The sequence below is a fragment of the Protopterus annectens genome, chromosome 2.part0 (assembly GCF_019279795.1).
Source record: "Protopterus annectens isolate FY-2018-M chromosome 2.part0, PAN1.0, whole genome shotgun sequence".
NCBI lineage: Eukaryota > Metazoa > Chordata > Ceratodontiformes > Protopteridae > Protopterus > Protopterus annectens.
In genome coordinates, this window is record NC_056728.1 from 1,939,598,463 (window position 1) to 1,939,622,378 (window position 23,916).

The 23,916-nt window shown below is 36.2% G+C and overlaps 1 protein-coding gene across 1 annotated transcript in view; it reads left to right on the forward strand.

Moving 5' to 3' along the window:
* The window catches only part of LOC122792903 (CUB and sushi domain-containing protein 1-like), a 4,548,980-nt gene that overhangs the window by 2,528,897 nt on the left and 1,996,167 nt on the right, over positions 1-23,916 (forward strand). Inside the window, exon 33 of the mRNA XM_044060461.1 lies at positions 2,736-2,881. Within this exon, the coding sequence (XP_043916396.1) occupies positions 2,736-2,881 (146 nt within the window). The remainder of the gene's footprint in view (positions 1-2,735; positions 2,882-23,916) is intronic.

The window sequence follows — 23,916 nt, forward strand, 5'->3', positions numbered from 1 at the left end:
GATGCAACACATTTAATGCTGTCACACAGATGGTAGATTTAAAAGCTGATAGACACTTCACTCTGCAGGATGAAATGTATTAAGAGCATTTCAAGCTGTCATATTGCTGCTTGCACTGTTTTCTGTAGAAAATCATGTGTGCTGTTAGCGTGACACCAGATCATAACAGCTTTAAAATGTGCACAACATAGAAAGTTATGATTGGGTCTCCAATTGTAATCACGTTATTATGTGTTTAGTGTTCGTGATATGGTTAAGAAGAAATTCATGCGGCAAGCGAAGTCCGATCATAATGCTTTGCAGTGCGTGGAGTCTGATCTACTTCTTGTACTATGGGCTACAAAATAAAAACAATGTCATTTGTTTTACAGGCTTTGAAGTGCCAGTGAAGCACTAAGTGACTGCTGTCGCATAGACAGCAAGTAAGGAAAAAGTCAGGGACAGTTGCGGAGCTCTGAAAGTTAGGTTTTATGCTGCAGTAGTAACAGGTTTAACTTTATTCTGATTCTGGAGTGTAGTCACTGAGCTCCTTGCAGTTATAACAGCTTTTATTATTAGGTTTTGCAGCAGAGCAGTGTGTAGTTAGTTTATCATTCTGCTGATTTTGGAGTGAAATCAACATACTGTTTGCACTACAATTGATTTTTATTCTGTTGCTTTTGTGAACAGTAATATTGTTACACATAATTATCATAGTGTCAGGGCTCAGTAACTGATTAGATACACTGAAGTTTTTGACCATTGCATAATGTAATATCCATATTCATCTGAGTTCAGAAAAGGCATTCATTGTCCAGAGCAAATTGAGTTATAACAACAGTACAGGTCTGTGGATGGTAAAGTAAGTCTTAAACCTTTTAGCTGCCCTTCTTAAGTCAGTCTTTAATTTCATTCTTTATGTGTAGATAGGCATTGTGTAGTAGTTTGCGTTCACTAATGTAGTTATTGTCTGATATCTACAGAGCACAGTGAGTATGTCAGAGATCAATGTACAGAGATTACATGTTCCTTTGTGCTTTAATAAAATGTTAAATACAAGCAAACATAATAATGGAGTTTGTATTGTAGAAACACCACTGACAAGGACAGAAGGAGTATATCTGTGTCTTCTGTGATCTTACATTGATGGTAGAAAAGATGCAGCAAGCATCTTTCTGTTCTAGTGGCAGTGAAATGTCAACCGTTAAATGATATGTTGCCATCTTAGTCTGTTCCCTAGAGAACAGAAACATGCCCAAATAACTGAGCCATACTGAATTGAGTTTAATTTGCCTGATTGAATTTTTAAAGGCTAAAGGATTCACTGTGTGTATAGAGTAGAAGTGGCTTGTTAATTATTCTGGTATATCTCCCAATATGTGTTATTTTGTTGGACAGTATATGCTTGTTAAAATTTTTATTACATTATTACTTGGATTGCTGTTGGGAGGCATGGTTATAATTGCCAGTTGCCATGTTTCACAAAAATGCTAATACTGAAATAAAATGTCACTACTCATTTTTTGGTCATAAAGATCTACATGAATCAAAAGCATCTTCGTGAACAAGTGAATTTAGTGATTTTAGTGATGTTATTTAATTAAACCAGACAATAAATTATTAAATGCAAAAAAAAAAAAAAAAAAAAAAAAAACATTTCTTGAAATGTCCTTTAGTATTCATACACTCCTTCTGTTATTTGAAGAAGACAAATTACTTAGCTATGCACAGGCCACTGACATTACTTCTTTGCAGAACTGTCAGGCCATAAGTTTATTTGGCCTTGAATATTGCAATGTCCGAGCGTTTTATTTATTTATTGATTGACTGATTGATATTTTTAAGATGAGGTGTAATAAATCCATTATTATACCATGACCTCCCATTAATATTCCAAAACGTGCACGCTGATTGGCCAGCGTGCACATTGTAAATCGACTTATACTAATGGAAAAAGGTCCGGTCACCCAGACTTTTTCCATTAGTATAAGTCTCTTTTAAAACACTGTCTCGCTATGTTAAAAGAGTTTAACATAGCGACACAGATTTAAAAAAAGCAACGGAGATCTCCGTTGCTTTTTTTAAAGCTGTCTAGCTATGTTAAACTCCTTTAACATAGCGACACAGTGTGTAAAAATCAACGGAGATCTTGCTTTCTCCATTGCTTTTTTTTTAAACATGTCTCGCTATGTTAAATGGGTTTAACTTAGCGAGATAGCTTTAAAATAAGCAACGGAGATCTCCGTTGCTTATTTTAAAGCTGTCTCGCTATGTTAAACCCATTTAACATAGCGAAACAGGTTTTAAAAAAAAAGCAACGGAGAAAGCAAGATCTCCATTGCTTTTTACTGTTTCGCTATGTTAAATGGGTTTAACATAGCGAGACAGCTTTAAAATAAGCAACGCCAACCATGGGTAAATCCCGCATTACCCACACCCAGGCGTGGGTTATTGCTATAATATATTCCAACTTTATTTTGTGTGGGCTTATGATATAATACATATATTACTGTGTTTGTATATGTTAAACACATACAGGATACAGAGCAGTGAGATCTGCCTTTACAAAAGAACTGCATACCTAATCCAAGGGAAACTGCAGTCCATTAAAGTGTGATAAGAACATATAAAATAACTGAATAACACTTGTGGAATTTAAATAGTTTCACTATAAGAAAATATTAAACTATGTCTTTTTCCATGCATATTACATTTTTTGGAATGCTATAATACTTGCTATATTCTCTGTTATTTAGGGATGGAACTGATCAACATTCAACACAGCTTGGCGTATTCAGTGGAAATACAGCACTGGAAACAGCATACAGCTCAAGTAATCAGGTTTTGCTGAAATTTCACAGTGATTTCTCAAATGGAGGCTTTTTTGTCCTTAATTTTCATGGTGAGTTGACACTGATGAATCTTTCTACATGTACCCTTGCAGTATTGTGCTGAATATTTGCAACTAGACCAATTTTTTGAAAACCCATATGTATTTTAGATTAAAACATGGTTTTGCAGAAGAGGATTTCTCAGTTGCACTAGGTCCAGAAATGGAGCAAAGCATTGGTCATGAAATATGCAAAATGCTCAGTAGTATTCTGAAAAATGAAGGTGTGGATTCATTTACATTTAATTTATTGTTGTATGTCCTTAGTGAAAGGACAGTAAAAAATGCTTGCTGCCATATTTACCCTGAGGGAGTACAGAAGATAAATTGTACCTGGACTAATTGCAATAATAATTCATTAACACGACAATGTCAATGAAATGGGCAATAGATGTAAAAAAAATAAATGCAAACATCTGAGCACTACAGCCAAGGAAAGCAGTTGCCCAATTATTTGCTATAAAATAGTTTTTGAACACTTGAGAATCGAGACAGTATCAAAATTTGATTAGAACTTAGAATGTGCAATAGACAGAGTATACTGCTCTTCAGAGGTATGTAGGCTGTTGTTGGAAGGGAAGAGTACAGATGCAAGTTTAGGAGAAGGATGAAGTGGAAACTTCTATATTAAGTAATATAAAACCCACTGAAAATGATGACCAAACAAAAAACCAAGAACATACTGATACAGATGATGAGAAATGAAGAAGGGAACTTGGACATAGTCATGAATAAGGATTTATTTGATTTTAAACTGGCAAAGAAAACAGTATGCGGGGAAACAGAAGGGTTTTTAATGCACAGAGATGTGAAGGCTGTAAGGGTACTGCATAAGTAGCTTTGGTGTGCATACCTCAGGGGGAAGAGATGAAAAAAGCTACTCACCGGGTCCAGCCAGTGGAAACAGCAGCATAAGGGGGCTGAGCTCAGTGTTTTCAGAAAATAAACAGTCTTGACAGTATTTCAGAAGCTAAAACTGCACAGAACAGTGATCCAGAATGTATTCACTCTGTATAATTCTTAAAGTACTGTGGACTGAACAAAACCACACATTTTGCATGTTAATAAATCTCACATGGGAAAATACAATTCCTGAAGATAAGAAGAGGGCAGATATAATCAGTCTCCATTTATGTATTTGGTAGGTTGGTTGACTGGTAATCAGTATACAGACTGCTGTAAAAATGTTTTTTGTATCACACCTTATTAGATAATATAAAATAGTAATTGTAAGCATAACTGAAACAAATCATCAGTATTGTGTGGAACATTAATAATATCATGTATTATTGTGCAGTATGCATGAAGTGAGAACCCCTGATCTATCAAGTATGAAACTTTAAGTACAGAAATAATGAGGCTGAAGCACAACTACATTATAGTTATAAAATATCTGACAATGTTCAGTCATATATCAGTGTGAATTAGAGGAAAAAAAATACATGCAGTAGTTGCATTTTGCTACAAAAGAAAATGATGTGATATTTCAGCTGATTTACACAATGAGAGATCTTATTGAATAAGGCTGAGAGCTTGCACTCTTCTGAAAGGTTACTGGTGAGAGAAGAGTCATTGAAAAAGTCTGGATCTGATAGTTCTATTATATGAATCAGAAGAAAAGCAGGGAACATTGTCCAGGATTAAGTAGCTTTTACATCGTAAGAGAGAGCATTTGACTTAGACATATGACACTGTTTAATTGCATTGCAACAGTGGCATTTATATTTCAGTGATTGTAGGATAAACCTACAAACTTTGTCGAACATATTTGTAGGCTATGATATTTTCAAAAAAATAAATAAATAAGAGAAGCTAGCGAGTTTGTTTTCTAATGTGGGTACCATAATTCATTTACCTCCTGCTGCCTTAACAATGTAAGTTAGAATGTGCTACATTACAGGCCAATTTTAATGCAGCTATGAATTTAAACTGAACTATGAATTACAGTGATCCGTGAAGCATTGACAGAGAGTAACAGTTTCCACATGTTAAGACGTGAGAGAAGCAACTGTCTAGACTGGACTGATTAACCACAAATCAGCTCATGTACCAATGAGCACTGAGATCCAATTGCTGGGAATAGCACACTGTTTGATAACAGATGTGCTCTGGCTCTATACTGCGTAATCCATTCAACAAAAATGAGATTGTTACTAGAAAATAGTGTCTCTAGTATAAAACAATGCATAGCTGCAGAGTTTTTAAAGATGCAAAGGAGGAGCAGACAAATCACAATTCCTTCAGAATCATCTGTAAGTAGAAGGTATATTGTGAGTAGGACAAAATTAGAAGTTCATTGAAGAAAATTTCTTTCTGGTAATTTGAAGTTATATACCCAGATTTGGGCAGTTCCATTCAGAGCAGAGAATAGGAAACTAAGTTAAATGCCTATAACAGCTCATTGAGGATGGTTTCTGTAATCATCTTGCTAATCAAAGTCTTACATACTGAACTGGTTACTGTTAATCAGTTTGTAAGGGTATCATGACCAGACCATGCTCTGTTATCACTTGACGCAGACTAAAGCTGTATTTGGTAAAATAATAGTTATGTTGAATATCAGCAGCTATAACACAGGATTCTACAGTTTGGATATAAAATGAAAGCAAAACCGATGATTTGAAACAGGTGAAATTTGAAGAGCTTTTGTATTTTGGTAGTTGGAAGCTTCTATATCTCTGGTAATGCACTCTTAGAAATGGCTATACTGAAGATATGCTGAAGTGTAGGCATGAAGATACTGAAGGCATTGGGCAAAAAAATATATATATGCAATAAATGCAATCCCATTGGACGTAAATAATCAAGACGTTTTTTTTTCAGCAGTGAATTAATGGACAGGTTCTTTGAAGAAGTTAACTTTAACATGGAAAAGCAAAGGAGGTATATGTAGGAAGAGTTGTTAGCCCCACTGATGTGGAGTTTGATAAGAGAAAATTTTGCTGAATATTTTTCCTAGAAAGACAGAATAAAAGCAGGATAACTTATTAATGGCTAATTTCTGTGGATCTTTTGGCTTTTCAGTAAGCAATTGATCTTCATTACAGAATATTTTAAAGGTAGAGAAAAAGAATTCTTGATTTTTCTTCAAATTCTCCAGTTTAGGTAAGTCTAATTGTTTATACCCTGAGTAACTTAGTGAAATTCATCTAGTTCTACATGCAGAGATCAGTTTGTGGGTGTTACTTCGAGCACTGTTGGATGTTGCTGGCTACTGATGAAAGAAAAATCACACAGATTTATTAACTTACAATGGCAAAGATTGTGGAGTTTTAGGTATTTTGATGATAACATTGATTAATGCACATTTGTGAATTAGGAAGGGAGAACATGTGTGTGTTCATATAGTGGAAGTATAAGGCACTCAGCAAACATCAGATAATTGTGTGAATTCTTTATCCATGGTTGGGATTATTTACATCATTTACCAACTGCACTAGGCTGTACATCAAAAGAGTACTGCTAAGGACCTAATATTCTGAGGGACGAATTAGTCTTAAATTCTCAAAGGATGATCTTGTTTTGATTGGCTAAATAGTTGTATATGGAGTCTAAAAATGAATAACACACTTAGATAGTGCTGGAGGATGCCTGGAGACTACAGTAAGCCTCAGTTTCCAACATTTCTCTTTGATAAAAGTATAAATCAAACCAATCAGGTTGGAATCCTTTTAGTTATAGGCAGTAGAAATTAAGCTGTATTATAAGTAGTAAATAATTAGTAAAAGTATATTACAAAATATATAAAAGCTTCAATTGTCATTCCTAAATATCTGCAAAACATCCATTATATGAAATAAGCTAATATTAAATTACTGGAATGTCAGCCAGGTTGTGGATGTCTGGCCATACTCTGAGCAGGTAAAGTTAGTTTTCCAATCACTTTTAATTGGGCATATCAGTTTTTTTCTACTGCAAGTCAATGTAAATAGAGTATAGGGCATTAGGGTCTCGGAGGCTGTATAGGTCATTAGGTTCTGGGAGGCTGTATTCTTTGTCCTTGCAAGAGAACATCATGATAAGAAGGAGTGGGAGGCAGAAAACTGAACCAACACCAGGTTGTTTAATTGTTTTCAACTGTTGCAGTGGGACAGAGCCATATAGATTACGTTGACAAGAAGATGGATTGTTGAGATTTACTGTGGGAATTTATGTCTGTATTTAGATCAGACGGTAGATGTATAATCGTATTGTTGAAGGTAAATTAATATGTCAGCAGGAGAGAATTCCCCTTTGCAAGATGAACGGAATGACAGAGTCTAGAGAATTATCTGCCAGAGTTATGGTGAAAATCAAGCAATTAGTGCTGAAAGCATTTTGAAAGTTTGTAAGGTAGTGATCCAGAGTAACCTGGGCTTTAATAATAAATCAAAAGATGTCTGTGGTATAGACATCCAGTTGAACTATTGTATTGTATAAATACAGCATTAAGTCAGAAAATGGCTATGAATGTGACCAGCTCCATATCAAAAATATGAGCCATAATTCTGAGTTTCATAAAACCAAATAAAGTACAATTGCAGAATAAGTACAGAGAATGTCAGAATTCAGCATTACTCCTTTTAAGTTTGTTTAAAGGTGGCTTCATCCCCTGCACTCCTGGCATGGAGTGCTATGCCCACATACCTCTGATACTTGTTTATACTAACTTCAAAATCACTGCACCTTTGAGAAGCAAGAAAAGTCCTAGGTGCCTCATGGTCAAACTTTGTAAATCCATAATCGAGAATATATACACTCTCACTTGTCTGTAGAAGCAGTTACAGCCCTTAGAATTTTATTAGGGACAAATTGTAGGTACTTATGCTTTCATGGTGCCATGCAGCAGGTTTGTTAACAGATTACAAAAACAATGAAGTGGACTATAATGGATCAAGAATACTACAGTGGATAATAGTCTGAAATGCAAACAGAGCAAAAAAGATCTTTGTAAATTAAACCAACTGAATGACAGGAAATATGGGACTTTTTAAGATGGTAAAGTTATGAGACAGTTTTAGCACTGAAGGAGGTAGTCAGAAAAGTAAGGAGAGACTAGACAGGAGTGATATAATTGTCAGAAATATGTAAAAAATATATATGGATAGCAAAAACCCAATAAATATTTCAAAAATAGAGGTAAGCAATGATAAAAACAAAAGACTTTTACTAATTATTTACTATTTATTTACTACTTATAATACAGCTTAATTTCTATTGCCTATAACTAAAAGGATTCCAACCTGATTGGTTTGATTTATACTTTTATCAAAGAGAAATGTTGGAAACTGAGGCTTACTGTAGTCTCCAGGCATCCCCCAGCATTATCTAAGTGTGTTATTCATTTTTAGACTCCATATACAACTATTTAGCCAATCAAAACAAGATCATCCTTTGAGAATTTAAGACTAATTCGTCCCTCAGAATATTAGGTCCTTAGCAGTACTCTTTTGATGTACAGCCTAGTGCAGTTGGTAAATGATGTAAATAATCCCAACCATGGATAAAGAATTCACACAATTATCTGATGTTTGCTGAGTGTCTTATACTTCCACTATATGAACACACACATGTTCTCCCTTCCTAATTCACAAATGTGCATTAATCAATGTTATCATCAAAATACCTAAAACTCCACAATCTTTGCCACTGAAGAACTGTAAGCTGTATGAGAGTACATCACATCTGTCTGGATGATTACATTTTTCTTACTCTTATTTTTCCATCCGTTAGGTACAAATGTCTCATTTTTGAGATAATCTGAAGCATTGTCTCTTTAAATGGATTGCCACAATCTTTGTTTTGAGGAGAGAACTGAGAACAACAAATCACGAATTATAGCACAAGACAGTGAAGTTGTAATTTTTTTGGTAATTTGTAATAACATGCATCTACAGGAACCTCAACAAAAAAAATGAAAGAAGGTATCTTTCCTTTATATACATACAAGTGAATTATCAGTCCCTGTAGAACAAAGGTTGTTTATAGCATTCACTCTGCAAACAAAAAAAAAACAAAAAAACATGCACTAAGGAACTATAAGAACTTTGGCTTAGCATTAACATTTTGAAAATTAAAAAAAATTGTTAACTAAAAATCAAAATCTGAAAATACGTATTTCAGGATGTCCAGAATGTCGGAAATCATCAGTAATTGTTGAAAATGTCAAATTCAATATTTTACGGCAATTATCAAATATGCCATCCTTGCCAAGAAGTCCCATACTCCTGTAAGGAACATCCTGTTTTTGCAGGGGGGTAAGCCCCCACACCCCCTGCTAACTATATATTCCAACTCCAAGATCACACTACAGTGAGGAAAGGGATGAATTTCCCTAACTGCACTGTACCGCGATCTCTGTACAGGTCTTCAAATTTATATTAGTGAATGCACAGGGCATTTGCTAATATAAACGTTTAAACATTCAGAATGTATGCATATGAAACATTCGAACATCTGTAGTTCGAATTGTTTATATAGGTACATTCTCACCTCAACATTTTAGTAGTAAACCAAGAACTTTACATAAATACTTTTGAAAGTGTAATACAGAGGTGGACAAAGAGGGCTCTGCATTTTTAAAATGAAATATATGGAAATAAGAAGACACAAATTTAACACGCAAGTTAAATGTGTCCATAGTGTGATGAGAAAGTTTTATTTCAGACAAAATGTCTGTAGTTGATTGGAACGATCATCTTTGAAAACAGTAGTGAAAATAGTAACAGATTTAAGTAAGGATGTGAAAATAGTGACAGATATAAGTAAGGATGTGAAAATAGTGACAGATATAAGTAAGCATGTGAAAATAGTGACAGATTTAAGTAAGGATGTGAAAATAGTGACAGATATAAGTAAGGATGTGAAAATAGTGACAGATTTAAGTAAGGATGTGAAAATTGTGACAGATATAAGTAAGGATGTGAAAATTGTGACAGATATAAGTAAGGATGTGAAAATAGTGACAGATATAAGTAAGGATGTGAAAATAGTGACAGATTTAAGTAAGGATGTGAAAATAGTGACAGATATAAGTAAGGATGTGAAAATAGTGACAGATATAAGTAAGGATGTGAAAATAGTAACAGATTTAAGTAAGGATGTGAAAATAGTGACAGATATAAGTAAGGATGTGAAAATAGTGACAGATATAAGTAATGATGTTTTAAAATGTGTGAACATTTAAAGGTGGATTTACAGCTTATGAAATCATTACTAAAAGGAGAGAGTAGTTGGGTCCAGCTATCTCCATGTGTTTTAAAATAAATACTTCCATGTCTCTAACAAATAAGGACAGCAATAGCAAAACTGGACAAGGTGGACAGTATCCACTAATGATATGAAATTAGAGATAAAGTTAAAGCAGTTAGGAAGCTGTGCTTATGCAAACAAAAGAGCGGTAGCCATGGTAACTTAACAATGGCAGGATATGAAAGCTAAGAAAACAAAGGAACAAATGTGTGTTGACCCTCTGCAGAAGTATGGTGTGGAAGAAACTATTGTTGTATTGCAGTATGATGCAAGTTATAAAAGTAAGGATAGGGTAATACTGTCTCCATAAAGCTGTAAGCAAGATCAAGTGACTTACACAACTGAATGGCTTCTTAGGGTGACCTCATTCAAAGGGAGAGTGGAATATTCTCTAAATTCTCTAATCTTACCCAGCATGATCTTGCTAATAATCAAGATTTAAAATGTGATATTCCATCATTAAATTGTTCTATACAATATTTGAAAGACTTTGATAGTGTACATCTGTGTTGTGATATTCAACTGAACATTTCGGAAATGGCAATGAAGAAGAAAGAATCTGTAAAGCAGACCGAAGTAAGAAACTGGCAACGCTATCTTATAAAAAAATAAAAGCTTTAAGATACGTGGCCAAAGTATATTTTACATAAATGTACAGTGTAGCACTGTTTTCTTTGTAACAGTGAAAAAGTACAGTCTAAAACAATGATAATTTGTGCTGTGGAGTGTAATCTGTATTTCTAGAAATGGACTAAATGATACTGTACATTTCTATGTCGGCATAGCATATTTGTTTTCTGAGAAACAAATTATTTCTCTAATTTTAATTATGTTCGTTTGAAATTCCCATGTCAAGAAAAAACAATGAAACACAAACAGCAAACAAGACTTTCAAATACCAAAACAAGGTATCAGTAAAGGTGAGAATATCTTCTCTATTATGAACCTTTAACATAGCGTTCTGGGCACCTTGCCTTCCCCTAGGAAAGGCAAGCTAATGTCACTTGGTTTGCTAATCAATATCAGATCGTTTGGGTTCTAGGGGACTTTATCTTTCTGTACCATAAAATTTACACTTATTTTCACTGCTTAAGTAATGTCTCAGTATAATGACCACCTAAAGGACTATGCTGAACCTGGTCCAAAATGTTCAAATCTAGTTGTATAATCACCTTAATATGTACGTCTATGCAATGCATTAACTTTACATTCTTTCCTTATATTTACAAGCCACATGAACATGTAGCAGCAAAGCACTTATACCAACATGAAAATGCAAGTCCACTGTTTGGCACAATAAAGGTTGTCCTCCAATACCACAGTACTATAGAAAGGCGAACTCTTACAAAGTAGCTGTTTGTCTCCCTTGGTGTGTAATGATCCTACAGTAAGGTTTTGCATTCAAGTTGTGCCAGAAGCTACAGAAATTAGAATTTTTCAGAACTGATGGACTCTTGGATTAAACAGCACCTGCAACATCCCAGGAGATGATTCTGATGAAGTCTTGCGATACGAGACGAAAGCGCGCTCAATCTTTCCTTATATTTCTCAAATACTTACTTGTCCTAGAATATAACTCTTATTTTTATGGCAAAAAATGATTTGCAGATACAGGTGACCATACACCCTGAGTATTATAGTAACTGCTGATGTAATAAAGATTTACTGCATTGCAAAAGATTAAAAATGGGAACATTGATATGCTTACAACTGCTGAAATTAAGGACTAAGACACCTATTACATTTGGCTTTTTTTTTTAGTTTTTATCTGACAGTGTCTCTTGAAAAGATATTCCCTAGAATAATTAAACATTGACCTTCGACATACAGGCTTAAGAACCTTTCTATTACTGATTAATAAAGCCATGTTTTGTATGCCACTTACATGCCTTGCTTACTGTTTACCTTATAAGCACTAATGAAAGCAGAACATCTTTGCTGTCCATTATGCACACATTTCACCTGTGTAGAACTTTCCAGACTGTCTGGCTTTTTACCTTATATTTTTACTTTGCTCCTCATAAAATCTGTGATTTTCTGGAAAAAAATCATTGTGGGCTGCAGTCACTACTTAATGACAGATATTTTTCTTTTTGACATCATATCCTTCAGATAATGGGTACTAGTTCTAATCCGGTTGCTCTAGCTACTTTATACATTCATAAGAACAACACTTAAAATCTGTCCCTGATTTTGGGCCATTGTCTCTGCATTATTTTTGCTTCTGTGCAAAATTTTTAGAGGTTACAGAGAAAGATGTCCTTGTGCCATCCAGATTATAAACCACTTTCCTGCAAAGGTAAAACTTAATTTTACCTGTATGGAATCACATAGTGTCTTATTGTCTGTCATATTTATGAGGCAATCAGTTTCATATCCCTTTTGCAATAACTCTGAGGGAAATTCTATTGGCTCACTCATGAAAATATATGGGCCAGTAGTATTTTCCCAGGCCTCAAACATTCCTGTTTTCTAAATAATATACACAAACCTTCTTACACTAGAAATTGGAAGTTAGGAAAATCTATTTGTCCAAGTTCCTTCAGTTCAAGTAGTTTCATGTACTACATTAACCAGACATGCATGTATTCCATTAATTCAATTATTGTCTTTTGTTTGAATTACGTTTATTTCAATGAGATCTGGCCAGTGTGCAAACATTTTATTTAATGGGGATTTATTCTGGTTAAATAGCGTTTATGAATAGGCTGCCTCGTGGATAGTCTCCAACTGTAGTATTGTTTTTCTTTTTTAAGGACTTTTTTGTGTTATTTTTGTAGTTTAGAAGGGTTATGTTAATATCTCACATGGTTATATTTATCTCTTACCTGACATTAAAGACATGCCTTTCTTTTCCATAAACACTGAAGTTATATACCCTCATGGATTAAATCATAACATCTAAGACTGAAGAATCATTCAAAAGAACTTCTGTATACATGAAAAAATACTAATTTACAGAAATTCATATGTTTATTTTGAAAAAAAATGTCTACCTACGTTTTTCTGGCACATTATTTAATTTAAAGCCATTCACATGTATCTGTTAGAAGATAGAGATAAAATAACTCGACATATTTCTCAATCAAATTAACTACGTACACTATGCACCTACTATGTAAAAAACAGAAACCCCATAAACATCCTTGTGCATTGCAACATGAAGGTTACAAAGATGTGAATGTGTATTTGTTTATTGATTTTTAATCTAGAGTAAAATGAATGCAGCTACTGCATTTCAAAAATAATAAAATGAGTATAGAGAATTTGTGTGTTACAAAGGTACAAATGTATGGTAACATGCAGAGATTCTAGATAATTGTTTTCTTGATGTTGACAAATGAAAGACATCCTCATTAACATCGTTTGTGAATCTTTGGTGCTTTTCACATTCATGGAATGCCACCAAGAAGGGAGACACATATAAATCTCCAAGCTTCAGGAAACCAGTCATCTCAGGACCAAGCAGCCTTCCATTCCTAATGAACAAGAAATTATGTTGGACTCCTGCCACTTGTAGATCACAGAGTGAGACTTGGAACCACAACCACTCCATCTGAAATCTTATGTTTTGCAAAGCAGAAGTAAAGGGCCAATCAGCAAGTCCGCTGTTAGGGTTGTCAAATTCAGTGGTATCACATGGTAGCAGGATGAGATTTGATAGGCTAGGAAGATCATGCTGTTAGCCCGAGAGCCCAGCTCCACCAAGGACTTTTCAGTTTTGTATCCTAATGGTTAACAGGTTTGGGATCATAGTGAGAAAAGAAAATACTGTAGGTCTTGCTGGCATCATAAGTTGGAAATCAGTTGGAGAGTTGCACTACCTAGGGGACAGCTATCCTCGAGGAAAACCATCACCAAACCCAGTATGATGCAATGTAATTATAAACACAGAAAAATAAACACTGGTAAGTCACCTCAGGGGGCAATAGATGGATTACTATGCATTATAGGTGAATCTAGTCATCTTAGAAAATGAGAAAAGCAGTGTGAACCATCCTAGATATTCATTGCATAATGTACTGAAAGCAAACTATAGTGCTGACTGAGAGAGGTTAAATGTTTGATATAATGTTGTCCTGAGTAGCACTGAATATTGACAGTGCCTCTTGAACCATGTGTTAAAATGGAGTCAGTGCTGAATGAATGACCAATGGATTAACTGGATTAGCAGGGGGTTGGTGATAATTGAGCAGTAACTGCAGTCATTTGGCTAGGCTGGCTATTGAGTTGACCAACTGCAAAGGAGATTGGAAGTTGTCAGTGGTATGAAGTTTATTTATTTGGACTTGAGAGGGGCTTTGGGTAGATGCCTCTTTTGGGCTCGCCAAAAATAAAAAAAAAAAATAGTAATCCATAGTTGGTGCTTTATAGTCCTACACCAGACCACAAAGAATTTTGAATGGTGAAGGATAAGGGTAGTTCTGGAGTGACTATTCTAACAAATAGTTCAAGGACTGGTTAGATTTTATGTATTTATTTATTTATATATGTATGTATGTTTTGTTTTGTCTGTCTCTCTAAGCAAGTATAATAGTACTGTCTACAGAATTGTATTATGTTTGATAATAGTGTGGCTTTAGTTTCCATTAACCACTAGGTAAGATTAATGATAGAATGGATTTGGTGATAAGTTAGGAAAAATCTCTTTTGAAGCCAGGCTCACATTTGTGCCATGCAGTCATCAACCATGGGGGGACCAACTTGTGCATGTAGTTTAGTTTAATTGTTTGGCTGGGATGACCATTTGCAAGAGATGGCATGCTTGAACAGTAAAAGAATAATGTGTTTGCTTATGTTAACTTGCATACGTTAACTTTGATTACTGCCTTAGGTTGGATGTTTCTATAGTAGTGGCATTTATCATTAATGATTTTGTGGGGGTAGGATGGTTATCCTTCCGAGTTTGTAATTTGTTGGTGGTAAGCTGCTGTGGCCACTGCTGGTATGTGTCCTTCTGCCACAGCTGAGATGTGGTTTTCATGTCCTCTGGGTAAGGTCCAATAACAGTTATTATGGCACATGCAAACTCATGGTGAGAAGCACATTTGTTGCCGAGTAGTATTTGTGTTCTTTGGCTTGAACAGTCACAGCAGCACCAGGACTGGGTTGGTGAGCATGTGTGAAGGATGCGGAGGCTAAATTCATTTGGGGGGGGGGGTTAGGTCTGCCGTTCAAATGCCGGTCATTGTTTTATCTTCATTCCTTAATGATTTGCCACTAGTTTTCCAGGAAACCACACTTATGGAACGTTAATGGGGGGATTCTGGACATTTCGTGAGGATCTGTGCAGCCAAGAGACATGCGTGGGTCTGTTCACTGTAGGGGTGAGCGCAACAGTGGTTTTGGTGAATTCAGGTGATGTTGGAATGTGGATCATACCTGTTGGTGCAGGACATCGGGACACAGCCATAAAACTGTGGAATGATGGCAATAACTGGACTTTCCTGCTGCCTAGATATGGCAGAATGGATGGGTTTTAGCACATATGTTGGCCCATTTTTAAAATTTGTAAGTTTCGTGGTTAATGGATGGCGGCAGTAGATTTACAGGGTGATGAAGAAGGGAATTTAGTTACAGACTACTTGTATGAAATCAAACACTTCTATTCCCTGACGTTTTGAGGCAAATCAAGGATTGAGTCATTGGGGGTCAGTTATCCCTGCTTTTAATTCCACCATCTTTCAGTTTGGGGATTCATGACAACATTCGAAGTATGCAATCAAGTAGTGAGGGAGTTGAGCACCCAGTTTGATTGTAACCTGATTTTAGACCACCAGGTTGCTTCCCTTGTTTGGAAGCTTTATACATGGTACACTTCATAGATAAGGGTATCTCCTCCAGGGATGGGGAGGTCATAACATCCTTTTATTAGTCTATTATACGGCTAATTGGCTACATATGCCCTTTTTGGGATGTAGCTTGCTAAGCACATACAGCAGTCAAAAAGACAGAGGTTTCTCATCTGGATAATCCAGGGCCTTGTTATAGTTATAGCCTTTGGGGTTAAAGAGGGGTCATAGTGTTAAGTCCGATGCATGCACTCATGGCATGGGGTTAAAACTAATTTTTGCTCACTTTTGAAAGGCATGTTGTTTGATTTGTGTCTTTGCAGGTTGCGAGGTATGAAATGGAGCAGGCATCGGTTGGCAACCTGGAAGAGAGGTGTTCAAAAGGTGATTGAGACTGTTTCAATGCATGTCCTGATTGTTCGGGTGTCACACAGAGGTTTCAGATGCGGGGCACAGAGTGAACAATGGTCAGTGCCCTGATGAGAATGGAATTGAAAGGTAACAAAATTTGCTTGCAGGGATGTGTTTGTTGGAAAGGTGCACAATGAGTTTGCAGGTAATCTGTCGGTGCGGGTCATTATGGCACCACCGAGTTGGAGGTGGTGTAGGTGTAAGTTGTAGGGTAGGTAGGTGGGGGACATGGTAATGCTGGTCTGGGGATTGTTTGGAGAGTGCATTTTTTTTATAAGGCATGTTTACAGTTATTGCAGTTAGGTAGTGGGGGTAAGGGAAGTTACTTGAAGAAGGGTACAATTGTGTTGGGGATTGTTTAAGGGGAGTGTGGGATTCCCACAAAAGGGTTAGAGTCACAATAGTCATAAGATCATAGGACATTATTAGGCTAATGGCTCAAGGGTTCTTGTAAGCCAGCCAGTTCAGCCCTTGCCTTCAAATGGGTGGAGCTCTTGAGGTGAATTTAGTTAACCCATCCAGTTGCTTAATTGGTGTTTGTGGAGAGTCGGTGGAGTGCTCTGTCAGACAGGAAGCTGAGGTCTGGTCTTATGGTTGTATCATTGGAGACATTTATTCCTCAAGTAGATGCTGGTAAAGTCACCTACTATGTTAAGGTTTTCTGAAGTAGCATTTGAATTATTTTGCTGGTGCCTTGGGTGGGCATTGGATGGATGGAGGGTTGGAAGGTAGATGTCGGGTTCGGGTTAATGGTTTAGGGTTTTGTAGGCTAGCAAAGTTTGATAGTTATTTCCACATACTACTATTATTGTCCTTCAGGGGATGTGGGTGGAGCTCTAGGAAGAGTTTAGTCACTCATCCAGTTTGTTTAGTAGTGGGTTAAGGAAGTGTTTGTGATTCTTGTATATGTAAGGTACTTGAATATGCAATGCAGTTTTGTGCTCTGTGTGTGTGTGTGTGTGTGTGTGTGTGTGTATGTGTGTGTGTGTGAGAGAGAGTGTGTGTTGTGAGTTATGGGCTATGGAAGTTGCATGTCAGCCAGTTTAAATGGGTTACTTTGGTAGGGGTCACAAAGTCCCTGCACTAATTATTGGGTAACAATGTTGTTGAGACACCTCGTGGGATGGGTAAAGTGAGAATTTCATTTATAGAAGAGGCCTTTTGAGGCTATGAATTTGTTTTATTTCAAATGGGTATCAGTCTTATCATGAATGCGGGTGCTAAGGAGAAACTTTATGGAGAATTTTTGGTTAAGACATCATTAAGTTGCCTGGGGGTTTCTCATTCAATACTGCAAGCATTTCATACAGCTGATGGAAAAGCCATGCCTTTGGTTGTGCATATTGTCATTAAATATTGATTTTGAGTGTGTGGACTATTTACAGTTTTTTCTTTATAGGTCGCACTGAGTTCGCAGGTGGGGAACATGCTGAGTTGGCATTATTTGGTGGTTTGAAGGAATGTGCATTTGACAGCTGAGAAGGGATGCTGAGGAATGTTTCGGCTGATGGAGCATTGGAAAGGAGGTCATGGATTTCCAGCAGTGTGGCTGTATATGGTGTGGGTTGTCTGTTTATTGTTGTGTTTCTTTCTCCAGCTTTAAGGTAATGTCTGTCTTGGGGGTTGTTTTGTTATCTTATTTTGTGTGGGAAGCATCAGGGTTGAATTTCACACTGTCTTATTGGTAGTTGGGGTTTTCTGTGAAATGGGTCAGGTGGGCAGATTACCATGGTAGCATACCAAGTTATGGTTACTGTTGAAGGAGATATTAGGTGAGCCAAGACATGCCAGATGATGGTTAGGATTACATGATTCTGGCAGGATGGAGGGGCTAATTTATAGGGGGGGGGTTTGGTAAATGGGGTTATCTTGGTTAGGATTATTGGGTTGCACTGAATAAGTAGTTCAGGCTAGTAGGATAGGTGGTGCATTGGGTAGAAGGATTTAGCTTTGAGTTACTGCATTTTACAGGAGGTAGGGTGGGATTATTTTACCACATTCTGGATGGTGAGGGCTAGTCACTGAATTGGTGTTCCTTGTGCCAGTGGGCATTTCAAGTTTTGGTGTACATTGTGTTTGGTTAGTTTTGCCTGGCTTGGTTTTATGGTTATGGTGCATTTGGGGTCATACTGGTAAAAGCCTTGTATGGTGTAAGCAGCTTGGCTACATGGGCATTGGTCTGATGGCAGGATTGCTGTTACATTGGATTTAAAAGTGATTTTATGTGGTTATTGCTTCATTGGGTAGTAACAGGCTGCAATATGTCATGAGGGTATGATATTACCTTTACAGGGTTTCAAGTGCCAATGGGTTTAGTGTTTGATTGTCTAGTTGGGGTATAGATTTCGAGAGTAATTACAAATGTTTACTGGTATGGTAGTTGGGTAACAAGAGTGTGGGTATATTAGGCTTTGAGTTTATGGTTGTTGTTTTAGCATTGGAGAGAGATCAGTGGTCTGTGTTAATAGTTAAGGTAAGGGAATAGTTTTGTTAGTGTGAGGGGAATTGTGAAGTGACGGCATGGATACTGTTTGGTTAGATGAGATTGGGTACACTGAATGATGTTTTGATTTATGCTTTTAATGGAGTTTAGGTTGTGGGAAATTTGTTCAGTGAGAGGGGGAACAGCCTGGTCAGGCTGGTGGGTGGAGAAGAGGGGCAGGCTTGCCCTCTTCTGTTCCCCCTCTGGTGTTGGATGTGCAATTCAATAAGTTGGTAAGGAAAGTGAGTAGTTGCTCTGTTGGATAAGTTAATAAGCAAGCAGAGCTGCTTATTTGGATGGTGGTGTAATTCAGTAAATTGAAGATGAGTGGGGTAACGCTGCCTTGTTAGTGCAAAGATAAGTGAGCAAGTGGGGGATGCTGCTTATCAAGTGTGAGTGGTTACTCTGCCCTTATGGTTATTTTATGTTTTCTTTCATGGATGTTATTACCTGTGCTATGTTTTAGTTGAAGTTTATAATTATTGGTTAACAATCATGTTCATGGAAGTTTAATAAAGGTTGTCAAATGTCATTCGGTGTTGTGTGTTTATTGAAGTGGACCAGTACACTATACTTTAGTTCATTTTTGCTGTGAAGATGGCAGATGAGTTGCTATACTCACCAACATTAGGGTATTGACGTTGCAGCACATTTTAGCCATGTTGTTAGATTAAATCCATTGACATGTTGTGCATTGTTAAGTACTTGGGCTTGAGGGAAAAAAAAACATGGAAAAGCCTACACTCAGTTGTTAGAAGTATTAATTTTAAAAATGCAAAAAAACACTTTAGCTAAACCAAGGTTGTAAAGGGTGCATTAACTTAAAAAAGATCCCACATATAAAAACAAGCAAGCATGTCAGTTTATAGTACCAAACACACATGCAGAAAGAAAATGAATCTTTCTTTCTCTCTCTCTCTGTCTGTCTTATGATTATATTTTAATGAAACGACAATAACGGCTGCTGACTGACAATAGGGAGTACCATCACATCTGCACACTTGACCTGAATTAAGACAAGGTACAGATCTGTGAAATTTTAATTATTTATTCCTACATTTTTTTAAATTTTTTGTTCCAGTAACTGTCCTCAGAATATTGATTTAAGGTACTGAGCTGTATTGACACTGTGCAAACTAAAAGCTTTTAGTAGCACAATCATCTGTATGCTACAGTCAGTTTGCCTTCAGGTATTATAGTTTCTGTTTTTCTGCAGAAATGCTACAATTCTTCAGGAAAGGTTATATAATGAGAGGGATGTGCTGCTGGCTGGTGTTTATTTATGTTGCACACATAATTGCTTTTTATAGTACAGATGAGAAACTAACAAGATAAAACAAGTGGTGATGGAAAGAAACCAAAGGTTGGAAGTACTAATATTTGAGCAGAACATTAAAGTAATCTTTTGCATCATGCTTTTTCTTCATCTCTTTTTTAGTTTTGTCAAACCATGGCTTGCAATGATAGCTTTGAATACAGTTGTCAAAGAGTATTTGTTCTGTACATTCATTTGCAAAGCCCCTTTTCTGTACCATATGCTAATATTTCTTCATACTCTAAAGAAATAAACCTGAGTGCATTGCTGGCATGCATTTCAGGAAGAAAACATGCTGCATTATGAAGTAATCCTTAGTGGATATTTGTAAAAAGTTTACTGAATATCTAAGATTTATTCAGACCTGCAGACACACACACACACACACACATACACACGCACACACACACACACACACACACACACACACACACACACACACACACACACACACACACATATATATATATATATATGTGTGTGTGTGTGTGTGTATATATATATATGTGTGTGGGTGTGTATATATAAGACCATGGTCTTACCTGTTAATTTGTCCAGCCTGACAAAAGTTAGAACTCTTGACAAAATAAGGAGTGGAAGTATTCATCCCTAGAAATGATAGTTATTTGCCTCTAAAAGGCAATCAGCACTATGAGGGTTGCTAAAAACTCTGTTCAGCAGTGTCACACATATGTAGTGATAGTGCAGCAGAAAATATAAAAGATGGAAGTTGAAAAGAAAATCCATTACACTTAGTACAGGATAGCGTGATGGAACAAATACAGGAGCAGAGATAATGTGGGTGATTTATAGAATAGTTCCGGAAGACAGAATGTAAAAATATCATGTACTCCAAAGTCAGGCCAACAACATAAATTAAGGGCTATCCTAGAAAATATCTATAAGGAGAAGCTGCAGATTCCATTGGAATTTGAATGTCCATCAAAACATGTTGCAAGTTCTGAAAATCCCCAAAATACAAAAAGTAATTAATTACCAAAGAATAACACTGAAAGTAAAGGAAGACTTTTCATTAAAATTAGATAGAAGGAGATAGGCTTACTTATCCCATGTTGGTAAACCATGCGCCAGACTGGGCTCCTCTGAAATGGGTAAGTAACTATATAGATGAAAGAGCTAATCTGGTCTTATGCTCCATCCTAAACACTGTATCTAACATTAAAATATAAACACAATTAAGTGTTTTGAAGGTATTTACAACTATATGTCCATTTTTTCTATGGTGTATGCTCAGTTATATCCAATACATTTTATGAAGTTTGGACCCATGTGACCAAAACCTGAAGTCCTTGAATGATTGTTCCATCAACATTTTTCCCATGGTAAGTAACTAGTGGGCCATCATCAGGAATATGTCTTTCCCCCCACTGTACTGTGATCTTGGAGTTGGTATATTTAGTATGGGGGATGTGTGGGTCACAGCCCCCCACATTAGGAGGTGTGGAGGGTGGATACCCCCTCCAGGGTAGGTTTTAAATTTATGTGTTTTTGATGTGATTGTTATGTTGGCCCACTGGTTACTTACTTTGGGAAAAATTTTGATTGTTCAAGGATGTGAGGTTTCTATCAAAACAGGTCAATGAAGAGGTGTTCGCTGGATTTCGATAATGAGAAATAGATCCGGTATAACTTACTTAAGCCTGTTGGGAAATTTGACATATGGGTCATAGGTTAGTATTAGGCTAACTGCCCTTGCAGGCCATTTTAAGACTAGTCAAATTCCCTTCTGAAAGGTGAGAATCAAACCGTTAACCTTGGGACTGTGAGGTAAACACTTTAACCATTGTTCCAAAGCCTCGGAAGAGCTCATTCTGAGAATATTCTCATTTACTCATTATAAATCATGTTGAAAGAAATTTAAAAACTTTTGCCTTCATTACCTTTTCATGATAATTAGCTCCTTTATCAGCATGGTTGCCTTATGCATAGCAGATATCCACTGAAGTCCCTTTTTTTCTGATGACTGTGCATTTATGTATGAAATCAAAGGACTATGTTAAAAAAATATTCTGGTTTAGGTCTGTTTATTTCAAGAAAAGAATAAAGAAGATATCTGCCTTTATTTTTACTTCTTTCAGTGTTATTTGACTATTTTGTTTATAAGGAAAACTTTAGCTAAATTCTTTAATAGTCTTAGGCTAACCAGTTATTGCCTTATATATAATATAAACTATTTCTAAACAAATAATGAATCGAGGCTTCTTGATATGATCAAATATTTAGAAATGTTTGGCAAGCATATAAAATATATTAAAAAAAATTAATTCAATCAGAAATTGAGTGATGTAATATAACATTATATAGAGTGCTGCCTACTGGACTCCAGAAAATGTGGGTTGGGCAAGTGTAAATAAAAACTGTTGAGATAGATTTGGTCATTATGGCTGTTTGCTGCAAATGTGATGAATATGTCCAAGGAATATGCCCTGATAATCCAAAATATCAGAGCTGGTAAGGCAGTTATTTAATCACACCTTTCATATCGCTTGTTAATATGACTTATAAATGTTATGTTACTGCCTATGCTTCCTTTAAAAGTCCCCATAATAATAGCCATTGCCAATATGGCTACCAAAACAATAATTTTGTAGCACAAAGCAGGCTAAGTTAAACTGAATTACAAGGGCCGGATTCATGAGAACATACATTAAGTTTCGTGCTGTCTGTTCACTCAGAAAGATTGTACTAAGTGTGCACGTAGTCCACACTTTGTGCTAACCTTTAGGCTGCAAGAAAATCAGTAGGAAAACTAAAATTAGGAAGAAGAAGGTGGGAGTTATGCTTGTGTTGTCTATTCACTCAGAACAGTGCACACTTAGTGCAGGCATTCATGAATCCGGTTCACAGAGTTTTTACCAATGTTGATAGAATATGCTATTGAAAGGGCAGGTGAATGTGCATTTGTGTGTGTGTGTGTGTGTGTGTGTGTGTGTGTGTGTGTGCGTGTGTGTGTGTGTGTGTGTGTGTGTGTGTGTGTGTGTGTGTGTGTATGTATGATATGTATACACATATATATGTATTCAGATACATATTCAAAATAAGGTAACATTGTCATGCTAAGTCATCTATAATGGCTATGTAAATAAAGCAAAAGCTATATTTAAAATTCTGAAACTTTATTAAAAGTTCACATATAAAACAATCCGTAGTAATAATTTCCTAAATTTGATGTTAACTGCTGTCCTATATGAACACTTGATCTAATGAAATGTCCATACAGGAAAGCAATTAGCACCAGTTTTAGTTAGCATTAGCATTTCTTATCTTACAAATTTAGTTTTAATAAACATTTGCCCTTTTACATGTATTCTTTTGATTTGGAAGAGAAATAGTATGTTGATTAACACTTCATTGATGAACAGATGATTGTTCAGATAGGACTATTCACTTTCCATATCAGTGGTGTTAAAAGGCAAGATTACATATCACTTAGGAAGTGATTTTATTCATTCTCCACACTGTTGTACAATAGTCTGGCAGCCAGCAACTAGCATGCAACACAGCAGGTGTCTACAATAGTTATGTGTGCATCTTTATATGCATGCATATGTATACACACTTGAGCCCCAAGAGACCAGTACAGCCCCTGTCCTCAGTCTTTTTGCATTTTACACCCAAATCTGTCTTGAAGGAAACAAATTCAAACAGTTTCTTTACCCAACCAATCCAAAATGCCTCATTTCCTACTTAACTATCAAGAAAAGAATTTCCATGCTTTATGATGTGTCCATTCTGTTTACTCTGTGTTCATTTACATCTACATACATCGTTTCATATAGCCTGACAGTCTCCAGTA